At 34.4% G+C, this 23,617-nt stretch overlaps 1 protein-coding gene across 1 annotated transcript in view; it reads left to right on the plus strand.

Moving 5' to 3' along the window:
* LOC142318475 (lachesin-like) overlaps window positions 1-23,617 on the plus strand; it is a 903,759-nt gene that overhangs the window by 826,314 nt on the left and 53,828 nt on the right. Inside the window, exons 11-12 of the mRNA XM_075355059.1 lie at window positions 2,916-3,065; window positions 17,899-17,967. Of these exons, the coding sequence (XP_075211174.1) occupies window positions 2,916-3,065; window positions 17,899-17,967 (219 nt within the window). The remainder of the gene's footprint in view (window positions 1-2,915; window positions 3,066-17,898; window positions 17,968-23,617) is intronic.

A 23,617-nucleotide genomic window follows, 5' to 3' on the forward strand; every position in this document is an offset into this window, starting at 1 on the left:
TTTTTATTACGGCTTCTTACTTATGTTCTTCAATTATGTTGCTGTTTGGTTCCTATAAATGTTAGCAATTGTTCTTCTATCTCTGTATTTAAACCTTAATTTTAGTAATAATTATTAACCTATGTAATAATTTTTGAATTGAAATGAAAAGTACATAATATTTCACTAATAACTTCTGATTTTGTTCATATTTTCTTTTTTTTCTATTATTATTGAATTATTATTTATAGTTAGAAATTTGTTTACAGTTAGTGGTTAATAATTATTAATAAATCAATATATTTAAATTTAAAAAAATATATGTATATGAAGTTGGATTCGAACTGGTGTGCCTTCCCATTGTAAGATCCAAATAATTCATTAATTAAAATTTTATTTGGCTGTAACTCTGGAACCGATGAAAATAAGTACCACTTTTGATATATTGTTGAAAGGCTTTCAATGAGTGCTTATTACTGCAGTTAAGAAAAAGTGCAAAATCAAAAAAAAAAAAATTGGATTTAAAACTTTTTTGGCTCAGTCGATTGCAATCATGTTCCATACATGTTACAGAAGTCCTAAATCCAAAATTTCAGCATTCAACTGCTAATCGTTTTTGTGTTATAAGAGATACATACGGACGTACAGATTTCCCGATGAAATTATTCAAAATGGATTCAGGGATGGTCAAAATGGATATTTCCGTTGAAATATAAAAACCGAAATTTTTCGCGATTATATTATTTTCTTTACTTCGTACAGGGAAGTAAAAATATTGGAGATATAATTCTAGAAACCGTTTTTCATAATTGTATAAATAGTCTAATTTTAATCATAAATTAGTATTAAAAAAATTAATACGTATTTTATTACGTATGATGCAACACCAGGATGAAAGTAACTCAGAGCAGCTGTAACTCTGGAAGCCGGCTTCCATGGCGCGAGTGGTAGCGTCTCGGTCTTTCATCCGGTAGTCCCGAGTTCGAATCCCGGTCAGGCATGGCATTTTCACATACGCTATAAATCATTCATCTCATCCTCTTAAGCAATACCTCACCGTTGACCCGGAGATAAAAAAAAATAAAGGATTTCCGAGACAAGTTTAAATGATTTTTTCGTTTTTCTTATTTTTAATTTTATGGAATGGAATGGAATGCAAAGTTGGCAGGAGTCTATTACTCCCTACTTTATCGCAGAACCTAGACAGAGTCCCTTGCTGCTGGATCATTCTAATCGGGCTTGTTTTTTAAAAGGTTATTTTTTTAATCTCGGATCTAATTTTTCAAGTTTTGTCTATTATTATTTTAGTGAATTTAAGACGGATTTAATTGCATTCCAATCCGTTGTTAAACCAGCGTTATCTAACCCATTTCATGGGCCGACCGCGGAAGGCTAGGCTTATAAAGCCTGTCCTCCCGACGTAATTCCCCTTCGGACCGTCCACTGAAGTCCTTTCGGTGCTAACTCTTTAATAGGCTAGCAGGAATACGCCACAACGGGACACTAGCTATAAGGAGGGAGCAATGCGTCCCCTTTTCCGGAGGAGTCGCTATTGCTGGGTTATTTTGTCTTATTGTAAGTTTTGAAATAGGAGAGGTTGTGTAGAAGCTCTTCATCCGCTTCTGGTATGGCTGCCCTTCAGGACGCATCTCTGCTGGGCTCTGTTCCGGACTCCAGTCCGTGATGTTGAGGCGAGTGGTTGGTCTTCCTTCTTCTTCTCCCTCTTCTTCTTCCGAAGACCTCTTCGTTTTTCTTTGGCCTGCACTTTCCAAGAATTGGTAGTAACCGAAGTTACATACCATTAACCTTGAAATTCCCGAGGCCCCGAAGGGCTGAACGGGGGAAAGTGCAGGTTTCTTCGTTCTTCTGTGCTGTCAGTGGCTGCTGAGCAGGTGACTGCTGGGCAGGTGGCTGCTGGGCTCGTTCCCTCTTTCTTCTTTCTTGAAAGGAAAGGAAGGTAATAGGGAACTTACAAATGGTGATACCTATTCGCGATCGCGGTTTTGGGGCGGCGATTTTGTGGAAAGAAGCAAACAGTAATTATTCACTCCACGTAATTATTAACCTTCAGACACACGTGTGACTGAGAAGGGGTTGGGGGGACCGCGTGGCCGCAGTGAAGAAACCATTTGTTTTTGTGGTGGCTGTTGGTATCTGCAACAAAAGAAGCAGAACACACACCGAAGAAAAGAAAAAAAAAAAAAAAAAAAATTTAATTTTTACTTTCTTTCGACTGGCAGGATGAGACGGCACGTCGAGTCGTTCCACATCCACGCTTCTCCCGTTTCTGAAACAAGAGAAACAGAACAAAACACACGCGAAAAAAAAAAAAATTAAATTTAGACCGCGTTTTTGTTTTATGCGCGACTTACCGTAGTTGAAGTCTTCAAACTATATAACTCGCGAAAAACTATTCACTCGCGACCCCGGAAACGCGTCTGACGCACTATTCCGTTTATGGCTCATGCGATATGGAGGCCCCTAAGCCTGGTTTGTCGATTTTCGGCTACCGCACCGCACCATCACGGTGGCTCGTCCAGTACGGCGCGAGGCCGCTTCCTTACCACTGTCGGAATTGGGTCCTCTCGGCAGATGTCCCGAAGATGACTGTGTTCGGACACAGCCGCTCTCCCGAACAGTCTGCGCGCCTGCGCCACCCCCACCTCGGACACGGATTGAAATCTTTTAATTTTAGTAGCACCTTTCAAGATATATCCTTTCCTGGTAGAATGATCTCTATATGACATATGTAAAAATTTTAACTCTCTCTCTTTCCCTCTCACCCTTCCCACCCCTCTCACCAACTGTGTGTGGGTGTGTTTGAGTTTCAAAGATATTATACTTAACTCAATCTTATTTTCGACTATATATTTTAAAGTTTTTAATTTGACACAGCCTTCAGTTAATAAAATATATAATTTGTCTTATGTTAACAGGTGAAAAATACGAAGCTGTTTCAATGGACAACGGTTACAGTAAATATATGTTGCTTAAAATAAGACACGTTACTAGAAATGACTTTGGCTCTTACAGATGCGTTGCGAAAAATTCCCTTGGAGAAACAGATGGTCTGATTAAACTTGATGGTGAGTAAACTATGCTGTTTATAAATAAAATTATGATTAAAACAGTGGAAATTTAAATATATATATATATATATATATATATATATTCAATGAAAAACATGTACTTTCCAGATAATTTTGTGAAGATAAAAAAATCAATTAAGATATTTGGTATGTTTTTTTTTTTTTTTTTTTTCTCTCTCTCTCAGCTCCCCTGAGCCGGACCGACTTGTTGGTATTACGCCGCCCGGGGGAGTGTCTTTAAACTCAAATAGGCCTCCCCACCTACCGGCTATATACCGGCATGGCAGGTCGGCCTACCGGTTAGCTCTTTTTGAGAGTTCTTTATCAATATTGGCCCCTTGGGGACCCAAAAGGACAATACTAATACACCACGCCAGACCCAGTTCGCCGCGACGCGGTACCGGGTCCCTTCTGTATTCAGTGTGCTCTTGCCTGACTGTTACCCGTGGAGTCCTTGGTGGCTCATCGGTGCCAACACACCGCAGCATGCTGGACCTCACCAGCAAGGCTGTCCACCCAGTCCTATTCTAGCCAACACCTTGTCTTCTCTCATCGGAGTATTTCTGTAGAACAACTTGTCTAACAAAACTAGCAAAATTATTCCGGTTTGACTCGCTTCTTAGCATGTAGTCTATTGTTGTCTCTGGAGTTATACCTGTGAGTGCCTTACTATGTCTAAGTGTGTCCCACCTATTGCACTCAAAAAAGGTGTGCTCAGCATCATCTATCTCGTTGCAGTAGTTGCAAATCGGTTCTTCTCCCTATTCTGCCTATTTTGTGCAGGTAGTTATTGAAGGAACCATGTCCTGTAAAAAACTGCGATAGGTGATGATCAATCTCACCAAATCTTCTCGACAACCACGGCTAGATGTTTGGGATGAGGGTTCTCGTCCATCGACCCACAGCTTCCTGCGACCATCTTTCCTGCCAGATATTATAAACGGCATCCCTGACCTCTTGTTCTGGCTTGCCTTGTGCCCTCTCCACCCTCTTTTTTAGGTCAATAGGAGGTGTACCCTATAACACGCACAGGACGGCATAGGACACTGTCCTGTATGCGGACACAACACCTAGGAGCACACACCTGTGCGTCCTCGCCGGTCTCTCTTTGTTGCGCCTGATGGCGATAGAGCGCCACCAGGCCGGAACGGCATACATAAGCGAAGACACGACGGTGGTCGCCAGTAAACGGCGCTTTGAGGCCCGAGGGGCATTCTGCGATGACATAATGATGTTTAGACTTTTTATCATCCTTTCTGCCTTGTTGCATACATTGACTATGCGCTCGGTGTATCTACCGTTTTTCTGGAGGATAACTCCTAAGTACATGATGTTATTCGCTTCTTCTATAGAATGACCGTTGATGGAAATATTGAACGGTTCTAGCACTCTTCTACCCGTAAAGGCAATACACCGGCATTTTTCCGTAGACAGTTGCAGACCCCTGGACCTCAACCACTCCTGTATAGTGTCCATGGCCGCATACACCCTCTTCCTACCCATTTGGTATGTTGAAAGTGGTATAATCGAATATTACATATTATAACTGAAGATGAAGCATGCATCGAAACCCTTGTTTTATTTTTACGAGTGTATTCAGGTGATTCAGGAAAATAGAATTCTTTGAAAATTAATTATTTTTATGATAAAATTACATTAAACAGATTTATTTTTTCCATTCAGATAGATAAAATATGCCATTTATGGATACGTCTTGCAGATGAGCGTCATCTCTTCCTAAACATTCTTCCCAGTGACGGCTCGTAGCTAAAATTAGTGGGGGTGCTGCTCCAGAAAATTTTTTTCTGGTGCTTTTCAAGGCCGTGGTTAAAGTTGTCCTTAAAATAAAAGAATAAAAAAAAGGAATCAAATAGAATAACTGGAAGCAGGATAAATAACCTAGTTTTACACTTTATCACATTCAAGGTCATGGTATTCAGTAGAACCGAATAAATAATAAAATGTCAATTCAGGTAATATTTTTTAGTAATATTAAATAACTTAATAAAATATCCGTTTAAAAGCACTGTAATCCAACGGTACTTAATTTAAATTTCTATGTACACAGAAACAAATACGTAATTAGTTTTTACTATTTACCTTCTCTTTCGCCCTTCCATCGTGTTTTTGGTCAGATTTTGCGATCAAAGATTCCTTGCTTTCCACCATCTTCTGATCGCTACTGAAAAAATAACTAAACCGTTTTCGTATTCCTTCAACCGACTACAATAGAAAAGGGAACGAACAAGGAACGTTCCATACACACGCGGATTAAAAAATAAACTACCGCTTCCATCAGCACGCCGCAGTTGGAACTGCGGGATCGACAGTGCTCTCTATCCCTCACAGCCTTGCATGTGCTTCCTATATGCGCATGCGCTTAACAGCCAAACACTACACCTCTGGAACTGTAAAGCGCGCAGTTCCATACAAATATTTTTGCATCTTTTTCATAAACTGGGGGATGGCTTCTGACAGTAATTTTATTTACAATCTAAACATGAAGTCTATCACGTTGAAAATAGTTCCGTTGGGAAGCCATATAACGCTTCATGCGATTTTTCCCACTCTTCATAGCAATGTTGGAACTCAGAAACCGGAATATCCTTCAGATGGTCGGTTACATTTTTAAAAAAATGTTTTCTAATGTTCCAAAATGGTGTCCTTTGAAGTATTTTTTAACGTCGGGAATAGGAAATAGTTGCAGGGACTCAAAATAAGGGTGGATCAAGGTGAATAAGGTGGTTGCGAAACTACAGGATTGTTTTTCTTTGCCAAAAATTCATTAATTGAAATTGCAGCGTGACAAGGTGCATCATTATGATGCAGCTCCCGGTTTTCTTTGATGTTTAGACTCACGCGGGCAACTCTTTTCCACAGTCTTTCAAGAATTTCTCGGTAAAAATACTGATTTACAGTCTGTCCTGTAGGCAAAAAGTCCTTATCGACAATGCCATTACTATCGAAGAAACAAATTAGCATGGTTTTGATTTTTGATTCGCTCATTTTTGCTTTTTTGAGACGTGATAAGTTTGAAATGTGCCACTCCTTGCTCTTGCGTTTTGTTTCTGGATCGTACTCAAATATCCAAGATTCATCACCAGTATTAACATTTTTTTATAAAATCAAGATCAGTTTCAATTCGCGCTAGAAGATCGCAGTACATTTCCATCCTGTAGTTTTTCTGTTAAACAGTGAGGTTTTTTGGGACTAATTTTGCAGAAAACTTTTTCATGTCCAATTCGTTTGTCAAAATTTGATGGACTGTGGTACGGTTGAAATTCAATTGTTCTGAAACCATTCTAACAGTTAATTGCCGGTCATATCGTATCAAGTCTCTGATTCGCTCATTTTTGCTTTTTTGAGACGTGGTAAGTTCGAAATGTGCCACTCCTTGCTCTTGCGTTTTGTTTCTGGATCGTACTCAAATATCCAAGATTCATCACCAGTATTAACATTTTTTTATAAAATCAAGATCAGTTTCAATTCGCCCTAGAAGATCGCAATACATTTCCATCGTGTAGTTTTTCTGTTAAACAGTGAGGTTTTTTGGGACTAATTTTGCAGAAAACTTTTTCATGTCCAATTCGTTTGTCAAAATTTGATGGACTGTGGTACGGTTGAAATTCAATTGTTCTGAAACCATTCTAACAGTTAATTGCCGGTCATATCGTATCAAGTCTCTGATTCGCTCATTTTTGCTTTTTTGAGACGTGGTAAGTTCGAAATGTGCCACTCCTTGCTCTTGCGTTTTGTTTCCGGATCGTACTCAAATATCCAAGATTCATCACCAGTATTAACATTTTTTTATAAAATCAAGATCAGTTTCAATTCGCCCTAGAAGATCGCAATACATTTCCATCGTGTAGTTTTTCTGTTAAACAGTGAGGTTTTTTGGGACTAATTTTGCAGAAAACTTTTTCATGTCCAATTCGTTTGTCAAAATTTGATGGACTGTGGTACGGTTGAAATTCAATTGTTCTGAAACCATTCTAACAGTTAATTGCCGGTCATATCGTATCAAGTCTCTGATTCGCTCAAAAATGTCACTGTTTGACATTAACGGTCTTCCAAAGCATGAATCATCTGCAACTTATTCCCGGCCATCTGAAAATGCTTTAAATCACCTAAAACCTTGGGCTCGTGACAGTGCGTCGTCTCTATACGTCCTTTTCTATTTTGAAAAAGTTTCAGTAGCATTCTCATCGAGTTTATAATATTTAATTTCAAATTATTATGTTTGAAATATTTTAATTGCTGTTTAAATCAAAGAATTAAAAGCTGCCATTTTTTGATTCCATTGTATTATAAATAAATATTATATAAATTATATAAAATAAATTATGTTATATATTACAATAAATAACTAATATTATTATTATTAGATAAACTATATAATATTTATTTTATGAAAAAATAAAAATGTTAATATTATATATTACTCATACCGTTTAAATAAATGAGAGTATGTCACTGCATTAACATGGTACTTTTGTGTTACCATACTAGATGAGACGTTCTAAAGTTAACTATCAGTTTAGATTATAATGATTCTGCGTAAATTTTAACTGTAGTTAAGATTTTTCATAACTACTGTGGTGTATAAGTCACGAATACTTCCCTCAAGCATTCCTACTAACAAGCACGTTCGCATAAGCAAACGTACACAAACACACGCACACCCACGTACAGACAGAAATACAGAGTTTAACTACAAGCTATTGTAATAAATAGATTGTTCAGTACAAATTTAATAGTCATCTTTCGATCAGCTACAAAGATTTACTTTAAACCATTATTCTCAGTTTATTTCCAAATAACAATTCTATATTAAAGTAATTTAGAAAGAAAATTTGAAAATATATTGTTGGGGTATATTGTTGGGTTTGTTTATGGAAATTATGAAAAACATTTTCGTTTTCTTTGAAATGTAAGTTACCATATGTTGTGTTGAATATTACACTAGAATTAGAAAAAATCCCTTTCGGCACGCCGGAAGGCGAAGATAGATTACTACGGTGCTAAGTAGGGGATAAAAAAGATTTCCACCTTAAAGTTAAGAAAAACTTAAAATTTACTCGATACGACAACGGTGCATGTGAAAAAATTTCACATGATTATTATACGACAAGCCTCATCTTCTTACAATTCCAGCAACATTTTGGTCATCCATTGTCATAAAGTGTACCAAGGTGTCTTCAAAAGTATGGCCTCTTATTCTGCATCCGTTTTGGCGCATACGTTGGACAGAAATAGAACACTTATTTCAGAAAAAGTATGCAATGGTGTTTTTAAAACAACCTCCTACGAGGCTACCGCTGTATTGGGAAAGGTTCTCCCAATCGATTTTTAGTGGTGAAACTTCGGTCGGCCATGTGGAAATTGAGAAGTGGCAAGGAGGCCGAGGTATTTGCGATGCGTTTTCGAGCCGGGTCTGTACAGAAGCGGAACGGTGATCACATACACCGGTTATAAATTTCGTTCAGTTGCCTATCTCCCGCCTCTGATGGAGGATTTACAACCTCGCGATGGATGCGTGGCAGCAAGAATGACACACCATGACTAAGGGAAGATCCAGGACTTGTGGTGATGGTACGCCTCTCCTTCGTTTTTATGGGCAACAGGTGCCCAGGTGCTCTCCAACTACGCGAACTTCAACCAATATTTGTTTCGGTTCCGCCTGGCAGCTGATGAGTTGTGCGCCTGCGGGAGAGGTACAGTCGAACGAACATATGATGTTCGACTGCCCAGTTCTTGGGTGGGGAGCCAGAACTCAGGCCACCCTGGAAATTAGAAGTCAAGGGGAAAATTGACCACTCATAAGCGGCGGGTCAATGTGGTGTGAGCCGCATTGTCGGATCGTATGGTTTTTCCTTGATGCCGTTGCTTTGTTCAACCGGCATTAGTAGTTTATGTAAGGAAAAGACTCCTAACTGCTATAGGAAACTATCAGTTATGGTTGGTCATCAGCCAATTAAAGCTCTAAGCGCTTTAATATCGGTGGACAGGAACTTTCTCGTTCAGCGACATATGCGTGGCAATGAATTACTGTCTTACTGTGATAAATTTAATTTATTGAATGTCGTATATATTTTTGTAGTTGACGGGGTGCGCCTACCCGTTTTAGAATATATGACAAGCGAGTGATGGGATACGAAGCAAATGGTGTGCGGTACCACGCTTAGTTGGCTCACGCAATTAGGTTAGTTCTAGGAGTTAGTTAGGACACTGGTTGCTAAACTGATTCGAGGCTTAGTAGCGATTTGTGACACAGACAATCGATCTTATGGTTTAAGGTGACCGAATGAGGTGCTGGCGTGGAAATGTCATGCAAATCAAAAATCTCCTGCCGTAAGGGTTGGTCATTACAAAAATGTTTTAGACAAAGGTTTTAGGTAATGTTTAGAGGACTAACGACCACTTTAAACCGTTCGATATTGTGCCTATTAAGGATGGTATTATTTTTTTTGTTTTCGAAATCCCATTTTTTCAACCCCCTGAGCCAATGGTTGGTGATATCAAACAACTTTACTTTTAATAAGTTTTAGGCCCTTATTCAAAGAATAATAGGAACTTTAAACGAATTCGATATTTTACTTAATAAGAAAGTTATAACGATATTTTGTTGTTTTTTTTTGGTCATTCCTTATCGTAAGGGTTGGTCATATAAAAAATTGTTTCACACAAATATTAGGACTTAACGACCACTTTATACCGATCTGATACTATACCTTTTAAGAGAGGTATAATTTTTTTGTTTTCAAAGTCCCATTTTTTCAACCCCTAGGCCAATGGTTGATGATATCAAAAAACTTTACTCATATAAGGTGAATAGTAGGAACTTTAATCAAATTCGATATTTTACTTAATAAGATAGTTATAACGATTTTTTTCGTAAAAAACCCCATTTCTACCCCTTTCGTCCAATTTAGGGCATTAAAAAACTCAAACGAGATTATAGGACGCGTTATTTTTAAAGAAAAATTTCAAAGCGATTGGCGCAAAATTACGACAGTTATTGTGTCTATAAAAAAATGAAATATATTTATATATATGTATATTACCTTTTGAACTGATATGGTTTTAAGGTCTAGTGGATATGAAACGCGAAGATATGTCGAAATATTCGGGAAGTCGAATCATGGAGTACCATGATTCGACTTCCCGAATATTATAGATAGATTCTTATGAAATCTATTTAAAAAAGGTTATTATGTCGAAGGAGTTTCTTCGTCCGTCTGTCGGTAAAAATCTAAATGATAAAGCCTTAAAAGAAGGAAAAATTTGTGGCAAAATATTTTAAAGCGATTTAAAATTTTAATTTTTTTTTTTTTTTTTTTTTTGTCTTCAGTCATTTGACTGGTTTGATGCAGCTCTTCAAGATTCCCTATCTAGTGCTAGTCGTTTCATTTCAGTATACCCTCTACATCCTACATCCCCAACAATTTGTTTTACATACTCCAAACGTGGCCTGCCTACACAATTTTTCCCTTCTACCTGTCCTTCCAATATTAAAGCGACTATTCCAGGATGCCTTAGTATGTGGCCTAAAATTTTAATAGTTTTCTTTTAATATCAATATAGATTTTATATCGAAACGAAAAATTTAATTAAAATATTTCCTTCTGTTCGAATTATATTGGCAGATATTAATTTTTATATAAGGTTAACAATCTTTAGAAACACTGGATGTAGATGTTCGATAAATCCGGTTTCTATAATAGCTTTTTATTTTGTATTTTATAATAATTTGATTGATTTTACGTAATTATAATAAAATTATTAATATTTAAATACTTTATAGTGTATTTGAGATAAAAATCTGTCAAGAACAAAGCTGGAAAAGTTATACAAACTTCTCCAAAGACAAGGTTATATATATATATATATATATATATATATATACGTTTATATATAAAATGGTTAATTATTTATTAGAAATATATTTAATTAAATTAAAATTTTGACATAGACTATTTAATTATACAAAATAATTTTATGTTAAACTCACAAATTAAGTATGATTTTAATTCAACAATATGTCAGGGATTTGTTTTTCCAGGAAGATTTAACGTGTTAAAACAGATTCGTAAAATTGTTAAAGAGTATTACAACTTTTTGAGTAAAGCAGTTTAACAAGTTTCTAACTTTAACAGTAAGCTTTGTAACATGTATTTAAATAAATAAGTATTAATATAAAATCAGTAAAATGTTATAAAGATGTTAGTACGGTTTTTAACCGCTGATTTCAACTTTTAAATTAGCAAAATTACCAATTTATTATTAATTAATTTTAAAATCATAACTTCTATTTTGATTAACATCAACTGACGTTTAAAAATTAAATACCCTGTTCTTTAACGAGAGAGTTAAATTTAAAAATGTATCGAAGGCAACATTTAACTTTTTTTTTTAAATTCTACGTACACCATCCTTTTCGTAAAGTTAAACAGACTTTGGAAAAATCGAATGAAAACAACACTTTAATTTTCAGAACATGTCAAAGCGTCTACATAAAACGGTTTTAAAGCTATTTAATATCTACTAACTTTGTCTTACAACAACGAATGAAAATGACAGATTTTTCCTGCAATTTTTTCGAAGTGACCACTTCTTGTTATATAACACATATCCAACCGATAAAAAAGTTTATCCTATATTTTAAACATCATGTCTGAAGCGATGGAAAGTAGAGCTGCATCAATAATATTATCCTTGAAAGAGAATAGATTAGTAGATAGTGAAGACTAATACACAAGATAATTAATAAAACCCCCAAAGGAAAAAAAACAGATCGGGTGACCTTGAAACCTTGAAGGGAACCGCTTCTGTCATCGGGTCCGTGCCCAACGATGTAGAGAACGAGGAAAAACTCATTCAACCACACAGAATTATACCGCTGAGGTTATTTAAATGAAGGTTGGCATAATATCATATTTTTTGTTACTCGTTATCTCAGGTTGGCATCCCTGCCAATTTTTCACTTTTTTTGTGACTTCTTTGTAAATGAGGAACTTTAAATTTTATTTAAAGAAGTGCTTTTAATTTTTAAAAGTCCAATGGACAGCTGCACTCGGCTCCGTACTGCTCACACAGCTCACTCGGCTCCATCCACACTATAAAAGCTGGCTCCGCATTGGAATAATCCAGCCTAGTTCCATCACTCAAAGACGCAACTTGTGTTTCTTACAAATCTATAATTAATAAATAAAATAATGTTATATATATATATATATATATATGATTTACAAGGTCAATATTTTTTTTGTCTTCAGTCATTTGACTGGTTTAATGCAGCTCTCCAAGATTTCCTATCTAGTGCTACTCGTTTCATTTTGGCCCCATACATCCTACATCCCCAACAATTTATTTTACATATTCCAAACGTTGCATGCCTGCATAATTTTTGTGTCTATCAGTATGTCTCTTCTTTTAACTAAATTTGCCACAATACCTCTTCATTTGTCACTTTATCCAACCACCTGATTTTTTGGATTTTCCTATAGCACCGTATTTCAAATGTTTCTAATCTTTTCTTCTCGCGTACTCCGATCGTCCAAGTTTCACTTTTATATAAAACTACGCTCCAAACTTATACTTTCAAAAATCTTTTCCTGATATTTAAATTAACTTTTGATGTAAAAAAGTTATACTACCGACTGAAGGCTCGTTTCGCTTTTGCTATTTTCCATTTTATATCGCTCCTGCTTCGTCCATCTTTAGTAATTCTACTTCCCAAATAACAAAATGTTCTACCTCCATAAACTTTTCTCTTCCTATTTTTACATTCAGCGGTCCATCTTTGTTATTTCTACTACATTTCATTACTTTTGTTTTGTTCTTGTCTATTTTCATGCGATAGTTCTTCCGTAGGACTTCATCTATGCCGTTCATTGTTTCTTCTAAATCCCTTTTACTCTCGACTAGAATTACTATATCATCGGCAAATCGTAGCATCTTTATCTTTTCACCTTGTACTGTTACTCCGGATCTAAATTGTTCTTTAACATCATTAACTGCTAGTTCTATGTAAAGATTAAAATGTTAAGGGGATAGGAAACATCCTTGTTCGACTCTTTTCTAATTACGGCTTCTTTCTTATGTTCTTCAATTATTACTGTTGCTGTTTGGTTCCTGTACATGTTAGCAATTGTTCTTCTATCTCTGAATTTGAACCCTAAATTCAAGATTATAATAAAAATAATTATATTCGAAGTCAACTTTTTATTTGTATTAACCAGAGAACAATAATATTGAGAATAATTTAAACCCAACCGAGGTATTTAATCAAAGGTATTAAATCAAGGTGGCAAATTATTCGATATTTTTGGTCATCCGGCATCTTGTTGGTAAATCCTTGTTGGTCATCCGGCAAATGAAATTCTCTGGTACGTTTTGCAGTCTAGATAACAGCTATGTACGCAACTTATCCAAATAAGATATTCCTGCTGTTGGAATGCCGTATAGACAATATTTAATTTTGGAAAGTGTTTTCGAATTGTAATAGGTTTAAAATGCATGAAATCTATTTAAAAAAATTGTAGAAAATTTAATTTTGAGAAAATAGGTGCAAAATACCCTAATAAAATATGTTACTAGTTCAACAAATTTAATTTTATTATTTAAACTAATTTTGTAAAATCTTTTAAATAATTATTAAGGAAAATGAAGTTAACATATAATTGTTACAATTTAAAAAAAAACGTAAATGATAATTTATGTTTAGATTAGCTGCAGCAGCCTACGGCACGCCTGGGAAAGGCGTGCCGTAGGCACCCAGGCGGTATCTCGGAATAGAATTATTAGATATCCAAAATTGGTTACCTATTGTGTTAAAATTTTTTATTTGAATGATGAAAATTTATATAAAGAAAGTTAAATAAGAAATTAATTCTAGAAATTGATACTAACGAATCGTAATTTTCCGCTAGTGATCGGTACATTCCGGTGCCTACTTTTTGGTTATTGTTCATTATTTTATGAAGAAAAACAATCACATAAATAAATAAAAAATATTTAAAACACAACTCTTAAATTTAAACGCACTAAAAGGTAAAAAAAATATTAGACTGTATCTTATAATGGATTTGACAACTAACTTTGATGGTGATATGTAAGATTATGTGAAAAGTCATTCAAATTAAAAATTTCATGTTGTTCCCATTTTTTTTTTTATGCGTGTTTGCACCACACTGTTTAGGCCATTCCTTACGCAAAGAAAAAATTGGCATAAACATCAAATTTTTAATTTTATAAAATTATTTTTTTACATTTTAGTGCGTTCAATTTAAGAGTGGTGTATTAAATTTTTTTACATCTTTTTGTTTTTTATTGAATTTAATATATGAGTAGGTTTTACAAAGTCGTTTTTATATATTTTTTTAGTTTTTATAAATTTATACTTTATAGCTGCGCTAGCGGTCACGTTTGAGCATATTGAATGAAAGATCGAATCGGTACATTTTACGATGGGTGAGTGTAATCAAAATATAGGGTTAAATGATTTAATTTCCGGATAACCAAGATCCAATCGATCAAGGTGAACTCGACGCATTAAAAAGTTAGCGCTCAACTTGCTGATGCATAAGCCGTTTGAATCGTGGAAATTGGACGAGCGGTTGTTGAGATATTACGGTGGCACCCATCGTACCCCTTTCCAATTTCCGAACGGGGCCCTGGCACTTGAAAATATTATCATGCGATGGGTACCGCTGGAAGCGGATGGTTGAGGGTGTCGAACAAATTTTTCAGAAAGCTAGTACAGACCGTTTTTGAGAGATTTGCGATTTTCGTCCGCAAATTCGGATACGGTTAAAAGTACTAAATTTTCCCTAAAGTACTTAAGTACTAAATCATTATTTATCATATATATATATGTATATATATATATGTATATATATATATATATATATATATATATATATATATATATATATTACAATCAGAGGTTAATAATTAATTATAAATAAATCAATGCATTTAAATTAAAAAAATGTTAAAAAAAAGGAAATGAAGTTGGATTCGAATCGATCTGCCTTCCCCTTATACGATCCAAATATTTCATTCATTAAAATTTTATTTAGCTATAATTATGGAACCAATGGAAATAAGTGCTACTTATGATATATCATTGAAAAGCTCTCGATGAGGGCTTATTACTGCAGTTAATAAAAAGTCCAAAACCCAATTGTTTTGATTTTGGGCATTTTTGGATACTTTTGGTCTAGTTGATTGCAATCAAAGTGGGAGGTACACAACTAGATGTGACAAAATCCTAAATCCAAAATTTCAACATTTTACTGCTAATCGTTTTTGAATTATGCGAGATACATACGTACGTATATAGTGGAAGATACTGCGGAACATGTGTTCTTTGTTTTTGGCAGATGGAATGCTTTTAGCATCTCGCCTGAACTAGACAGCTGGACACCGGAAAATACGATAGAATTTATGTTGAAAGATACTAAACATTGGCAACCGGTATCAAATATGATAGCAAATATTCTCAGTACAAAGGAATTAGAAGAGAAAACTAGAATACTGATTGACTGAGCTGGGTGCTCAGTAGGATTTCTACAGTGCCGCCAGCGGAATGATAATTTGTGGGAAAAGTTGTGTGAGAGAGACAGTAGAGCACGACCGGACGACGAAGGGGTGAAGGACAAGCTGCCTGCTGAGCTGTCCAACGGTCCGCGCTTGCGTGGATCACGCTTGTTTCAATGCCGGTCTGGCCCTGACAGGGGGTGTTAGTGAGGGAATTTGGGTTTAGCCGGTAGGATACAGGAACACATACGCGCACTTTAATTAACACCGTGCAAAACCTGTGGTGAGTCCGACACTGCCCTTTATGGGGCGTACAAAAAAAAAGACAAAATGGATTCAGGGATGGTCAAAATAATATTTTCGTTGAAATTTGAAAACCGAAATTTTTCGGGATTATAATACTTCCTTTACTTCTTACAAGAAAGTAAAAAAAAACGTTTCCAGAGGTATGTTTTTTATGATCTAACTTTTCTTTTTCCTGTTTAGCCTCCGGGAATTTGAACGGTAATTACCGGAGGATAAATATATGTAATTATAGTTTATTGGTTTAAAATGATCAAATAATAACCAGGAAAATTAATAATAATAACAATGGTGATAAACATAATAATAAGTGACAACAATAAAACAATTAATGAACACAAATATTAATACAGTAATTACAACCATAATAATAACCAGGGTAATATGGTAGTAATCAGTAATTACATAACATTAAGCACGGCATAAAAACAGACAAAAATACATACCGTAATCAACAAAGATAACAATTAAAATATTACCCGTCAAATAATGATAGTATTGTCAGTAGTAAATAAGTAAATATAGATTACACACAAGACAGAATGCAAAATAAGTAATCGTTGGGAATTTATTCCAGATAGACAAATAGAAACTAGATCCTTTAACAAAAACCCATCGGGTTGGTCTAGTGGTAAACACGTCTTCCCAAATCAACTGATTTGAAAATCAAGAGTTCCAGCGTTCAAGTCCTAGTAAAGTCAGTTATTTTTACACGGATTTGAATAATTGATCGTGGATACCGGTGTTCTTTGGCGGTTGGGTTTCAATTAACCACACATCTCAGGAACGGTCGAACTGAGACTGTACAAAACTGCACTCATACATATCAATCTCATTTATCCTCTTAAGTAATACTTGAACGGTAATTCCCGGAGGCTAAACAGGAAAAAGGAGGAAAGACTTTTTAACAAAAGAAACGGCTAGTTTTAACCCACTTTTTTCTTTCTTTTTCCTGTTTACCCTCCAGAAATTACGTTCTGGTATTATTACAGAGGATATATGAATGTAAATGAAGTGTAATCTTGTACAGTCTCAGTTTTACCGTGCCTGAGATGTGCGGTTAATTAAAACCCAACAACCAAAGAACACCGGTATTCACGATCTAATATTCAAATCCGTTTATAAGTAACTGTCTTTACTAGGACTTGAACGCTGGAACTTTCGACTTCCAAATTTGCTGATTTGAGAAGACGCGTTCACCACTAGACCAACCCAGTGGGTTACTTTTTAAAACCTTTCTTTTTCCTGTTTACCCTCCGGTAACTACCGTTCAGATAATACTTCAGAGGATGATATGTATGAGCGTAAATGAAGTGTAGTCTTGTACATTCTCAGTTCGACCGTTCCTGAGATGTGTGGTTAATTGAAACCCAACCACCAAAGAACACTTTTTAAAACCTAAACAAAAATTCATCTGACACTTGCTTTTGTGATCGGGCTATTACTTTATAGTTGTATAAAAAATAAAGTAAATAATTAATCGTTTAAATTGTTGCATCATTATTATATAAATTGGATATTTTTCTTCAAATTATTATTATAAAGCAGTATTTTAATAATACTTAAATAAATAATTTTATTTTGATAACTGTTTAATATTCGTATTTCCTTTTATTTATTTTTTTTAATTTGTTCTCCATTAATTTAGTGTCAACAGATTTGAGAAGACGCGTTCACCAGTTGACCAACCCGATGGGTCTTTTATGAACTAATTTTCATTACTAGAAATAGTGGAAGTTTCTTCGTGGAACACTCTGTATATAAAATATTAATAATATACAAATATATGTATATAAAATTATTTTCATTTTTAAATTTGTAATATGTAATATAAAAACTATCATGGCGTTAAAAAATATTTCATTAATGTTTTCTGAAAGCTAATTGCTAAGTCAGATCTTTTTATGCATAAATTATTCTTATATTATATTTATATTTTTTAAAAATATTATATTTATTTTACGTTTGTCTTTTTTTGTTTTAGAAATTCCTGCTCCAGTAACAAAAGTGGCCAGTATCATGCAAACAAACGAAAGCGACTTAATTAAAAAAGGTAAATTACTGTTTAATCGTATTGTGTTCAAAAAAATAATAATAAAAAACAAAGTATTTTTCTACTGTTCGTGTTTCTAATTATATAAAAGAACTGTTAGTATTCAAGCATTATTAAAAAAATATATATATAACATACATATTCACACACACACACACACACACACACACACACACACATATATATATATATATATATATATTCATTTATTCATGTGTTCACGAAAAACGTCTGAATTTATATTGAAGGATAAAAGTTATAAGGAAATTAAATTTTCATACTTTTACATTTTATTACCAAGATAAATACAATATGGAATTTTTTATTAAAATGTTCAGAGCGGCATATAATATAAAGAGAGAATAAAAGAAGTACCTATAGTAGATTAAACGCAAGGAATTTTCTCTCTGTATTTTTTATATACCAGTGAAAAAGTATAATCGTCGGACGCACTTTTCTAAATTTTTCATTTATTTCTATTAGTGAAAAAAATATTTTTTTTAAAAACGAAATAAATAAATATTATTTAATAAAATGAAATCAAATAATACGAATATAAAGTCTGATATGATTTTAAAGTAATCAATTTTGGTGAAAAAGAAACGGAAAATTTTACATCCTTTTGTTTTATTCAACTGTTATTTTATATATATATAGGATAAGTTTATTCAAATAAGGACAGACAACTGTATTTTTATTGATATCTATTTTAGAATAGAATAATTCAAACATATCTTCTTATTCTATCAACTTTTTATCGTTCTTTAAAACTTCTTTTTTAGAAAGTTAACACTATATTTCAGATTTTTCTGTAAACAGATATAAAATATTTTATTACTTTAAATTTATTTATTATGTAAAAAATAAATTATAAATTTAGTTGTATAAAAAAATAAAATTTTTATATTGGTAATAATTTTACCAAATAATTTTGTTAAAAAAATTATTTAAAGTTTAGAGATTTAATATCTCTTTTAAAAATATTAACTACAAATAATATTTTATTAATAAACTAATTTTGTGGTTCACCATTGACTTTTCCTACAAATAAATCCAATTTTTTTTTGTCTTAAAGTCATTTGACTGGTTTGATGCAGCTCTCCAAGATTCTCTATCTAGTGCTAGTCATTTCATTTCATTATACCCCCTACATCCTACGACCCTATCAATTAGTATTCAATTTGCCTTAATATGTGGCCTATAAGTCTTCTTTTAGCTATATTTTTCCAAATGCTTCTTTCTTCATGGATTTGCCCCAATACCTCTTCATTTGCCACTTTATCAACCCACCTGATTTTTAACATTCTCCTATAGCACCGCATTTCATAAACTTCTAATCTTTTCTTCTCAGGTACTCGTATCGTTCATGTTTCATTTCCATATAAAGCTACGCTCCTAACATGTACTTTCAAAAATCTTTTCCTGACGTTTAAATTAATTTTTGAAGTAAAGAAAATATATTTCTGAATGAAGGCTCGTTTCGCCTGTGCTATTCAGCATTTTACATCGGTCCTGCTTCGTCCATCTTTAGTAATTCTATTTCCCAAATAACAAAATTCTTCTACCTTCATAATCGTTTCTCTTCTTACTTTTATATTCAGTGGTCCATCTAGATTATTTCTACTATATTTCATTACTTTCCTTTTGTTCTTGTTTCTTTTCATGCGGTAGGTCTTGCGTAGGGGATAGGGAACATCCTTTCGGGCTCCCATTCTTATTACGGCTTCTTTTTTGTATTCTTCAATTATTACTGTTGCTGTTTAGTTCCTGTAAATATTAACAATTGTTCTTCAATCTCTGTATTTGAACCCTAATTTTTTTAAAATGCTGAACATTTTATTCCAGTCTACGTTATCGAATGCCTTTTCTAAATTTATAAATGCCAAGTATGTTGGTTTGTTTTTCTTTAATCTTCCTTTTACTATTAATCTGAAACCTAAAATTGCTTCTCTTGTCGCTATACTTCTTCTGAAACCAAATTTTCTCTTAACACTTCTTTTACTCATGTCCCAATTCTCGTCTAGTTAAGATTTTTTATATATGACTAGTTAAGCTAATTGTTCTGTATTCTTCACATTTATCTGCTCCTGCTTTCTTTGGTATCAAAAATATAACACTCTTTTTGAAATCTGACGGAACTTCCCCTTTTTCGTAAATATTACACACCAGTTTGTATAATCTATCAATCGGTTCCTCACCTGCACAGCCCAGTAATTCTGCAGGTATAGCAAAGGTGAAACGAGCCTTCAGTTAGAAATATAATTTGTTTTCATCAAAAATGAATTTAAACGTCAGGAAAAGATTTTTTAAAGTATATGTTTGGAGTGTCGCTTTATATGGAAGTGAAACTTGGACGATCGGAGTATCTGAGAAGAAAAGATTAGAAGCTTTTGAAATGCGGTGCTATAGGAGAATGTTAAAAATCAGGTGGGTTGATAAAGTGGCAAATGAAGAGGTATTGGGGCAAATCCATGAAGAAAGAAGCATTTGGAAAAATATAGCTAAAAGAAGACTTATAGGCCACATATTAAGGCAAATTGAATACAAATTGATAGGGTCGTAGGATGTAGGGGGTATAATGAAATGAAATGACTAGCAGTAGATAGAGAATCTTGGAGAGCTGCATCAAACCAATCAAATGACTGAAGAGAAAAAAATATATACAGACTGTTTCTAAAATTCGCGGCTGGCTATACTTTTTCGGATAACTAACAAACAAATATCCTTAGGGAAAATTTTAATTTCTCCTTCATTCTACCCCTGTTCTTCGATTTGTTAATTTATATAAAAATTTATATCTCAAATTCGGATAGTGGAATCAGATTAATATTTTATAAGCGTCTTGGTAATAAAGTTTTAAAATTAGAAAAAAAAATCAGAAGTTAAATACATTTGCAAATTACAAAATGGTGGGAGATTTATTATTCAATCCCTTATGTTTTGTCAAAATATTAACCTTTTTATTTTGAACAAAATGGCATTTTATTTTTTTAAATCGTTTAACAAATAGCCAAATTATGGCAGAAAATTGGCTAACTTACAGTACTAGAATTAACAATAATTAAAAACAATTGATATTTAATCGAATTGAACTTAAGATTGAGGATATGAAAACAGACATAAAATTTCAATACTAATTTTCTGTCATAACTCGGATAACAAATTTGAAATCTAACATTAATCATTCTATGTCACACTTACATGTCAAATACCGAATTCGCCTTCTGTCCTTTCGTTTTCCTGTTTAGCCTCCGGTAATTACCGTTCAGATAATACTTCAGAGGATGAATGAGGATGATATGTATGAATGTAAATGAAGTGTAGTCTTGTACATTCTCAGTTCGACCGTTCCTGAGATGTGTGGTTAATTGAAACCCAACCACCAAATAATACCGGTATTCACGATTTAGTATTCAAATCCGTATAAAAGCAACCGTCTTTACAAGGACTTGAATGCTGGAACTCTCGATTTCCGAATCGACTGATTTGGGAAGACGCGTTCACCACTAGACCGTTCACCATCTAACATAACACTCTAAATATAATATCTTGCCAATCTCTTTCTTAAATTCGAACTTAATTTTCCAAACAACAGTTTTCTCTTCCTATTAATTGCTTCCTTAATCCTAGCTATCCTCGTGTTAACTTCTATGTTAAAGTAAGGCTTTCAGTTATAATGCTACCCAAGTGTTTAAATTTCTCTATCTAGCAGTGGCGCCTCGTAGATAAAATTAGTGGTGGTGTGCCCCTCCAGAAAATATTTTATGGGCTTTTTCAAGACACGGTTAAATTTTTTTTGTATAATAAAAAAACTGAAAAAAAGAATGAAATAGAATAGCTGGAAACAGGATAATAATCTAAATCTACACATTAACGCATTCAAGAATACGGTACGCGGTTTTTAAGCAAAACACGCGTAGTAAAAAAAAAGGTTACCTTCCACAAGCAAGTCATGGTCAGCACCCGGTAATGTAACTGTATCGGTAAATGTGCAGTCTTGAACAAACTCAGGCCGACTACTCCTGTGATGTGTGGTTAATTGAAACCAAACTACCAAAGAACACCGGTATCCACGATCTAGTATATTTAAATCCGAATAAATGTAACTACCTTTATTAGGATTTGAACTTGTGATTTTCTTAATTACGATGACCAGTTTACCACTTGACTAATCCGTGGGGTTTTTTTTTTAGCCTTTAACGAAGGAAGTGTGTTAGATAGTTGAAGATTAAGCAAATTTTTTAAGCTTAACCTATATGGAAACGGGAAGCAAGAATGGCGGGAGTTTCATTATTTCTCCCTATAGATCGCAAAGCCTGAACAATGTTCCTTGCTGCTGTATCTTTCTACTATCGGGTGGATTTCACGGGTTATTTACTGGCGGTTATAAATTTCAAGTTTCATTTATGGACGGATTTGGTAATTTGCGTTCCTATCCGTATAGATCAGCGTGAAATTTATTTACCGGGTCTGACCGTGGCAGACTAAGCTTTTGAGCCTAGTAATCCCTGTGTGATTCCCCTTCAGTTCGCCCGCTGAAGTCCTTTCGGTACTAGCACCTTATGGGTTAGCAGGAATACGCCTACCGGGGCCCTAGTTATTTGGAGGGAGCTATACGCCCCCTTCTCCGGAGGAAGTCGCACGTGTTGAACGAATTAAATTGCGATCTCTTCGTGTTGGGGGGGGGGGGGGGTATTGTATAGCTTTTTAATGTTTTGACAAAATTTATTTATGAAAACGGTCAATTTCGCGGCCGGAATTTTCTCGCGTTTTCTATATTTATAGGTTACGCGAAATAGAGGCTACTAAGTCCGGTTTGTCATTTTTTTAGCCCCGTACCACCTCTTCACGGTAGTTCGTCTAATACGGCACGAAGCCGTTTCCTTACACGCTGTGAAGTATGGCCCTCTCGGCAGATATCCCGAAGATGACCGTATTCGGACACGGCCGCTACCCGAACAGCCTGCGCCACCACCACCTCGGCTACGGTTTGTAGTCATCGTGGCGAAGAGTGGCGTTTCTGACGAACCACGGTCCGTAACGTTATGTTTTGGACGGCTTCTAATTGTTTTTGAAACGTGGAGTTCAACAAAGCTTCCCATGCCGGGTAAGCGTATGTTAGAATCGACAGGACGTATAGCCGAAAAATGAACAGTTTGGTCTCCAGTGGATATGGGCTGGCACTGTTCATTACTGGTTAACCTATATATGAATATATTTAGATAAATTCGACGTAAAATTTATTCTTCCCCTGGAAAAAAAAATTCTGATTTTCTGTATTTTGTTTTTTCTTTTTTATTAATTTTTTTTCTATTATAAAATAATGGATTCAACAGCTACGGTCAATAGCTCGATGAAAATTGTTAGCGTATGAAATGCTATCATGCCTAACCGGAATTCAAACGTGGGACTTCCACACGAAATGCCGAGACGCTACCTATTCAGCCACAAAGGTCGGCTACATTTTTATTTTCATTTTTATTTAATAGTCCGGAAATCTTTATTAACATCTTGGTTTAGATTTTAAGTATTTTTTTTTTTTTTTTTTGGATCGTAATATTATTTTTAAATTCGTTTGAATATTCGTTTAGCTTAACTTTTTATTTTTACTAAAAATTATTTAAGTTTTAAGTATTATTTTACTGACATA

The sequence above is a fragment of the Lycorma delicatula genome, chromosome 1 (assembly GCF_047948215.1).
Source record: "Lycorma delicatula isolate Av1 chromosome 1, ASM4794821v1, whole genome shotgun sequence".
NCBI classification, from domain to species: domain Eukaryota; kingdom Metazoa; phylum Arthropoda; class Insecta; order Hemiptera; family Fulgoridae; genus Lycorma; species Lycorma delicatula.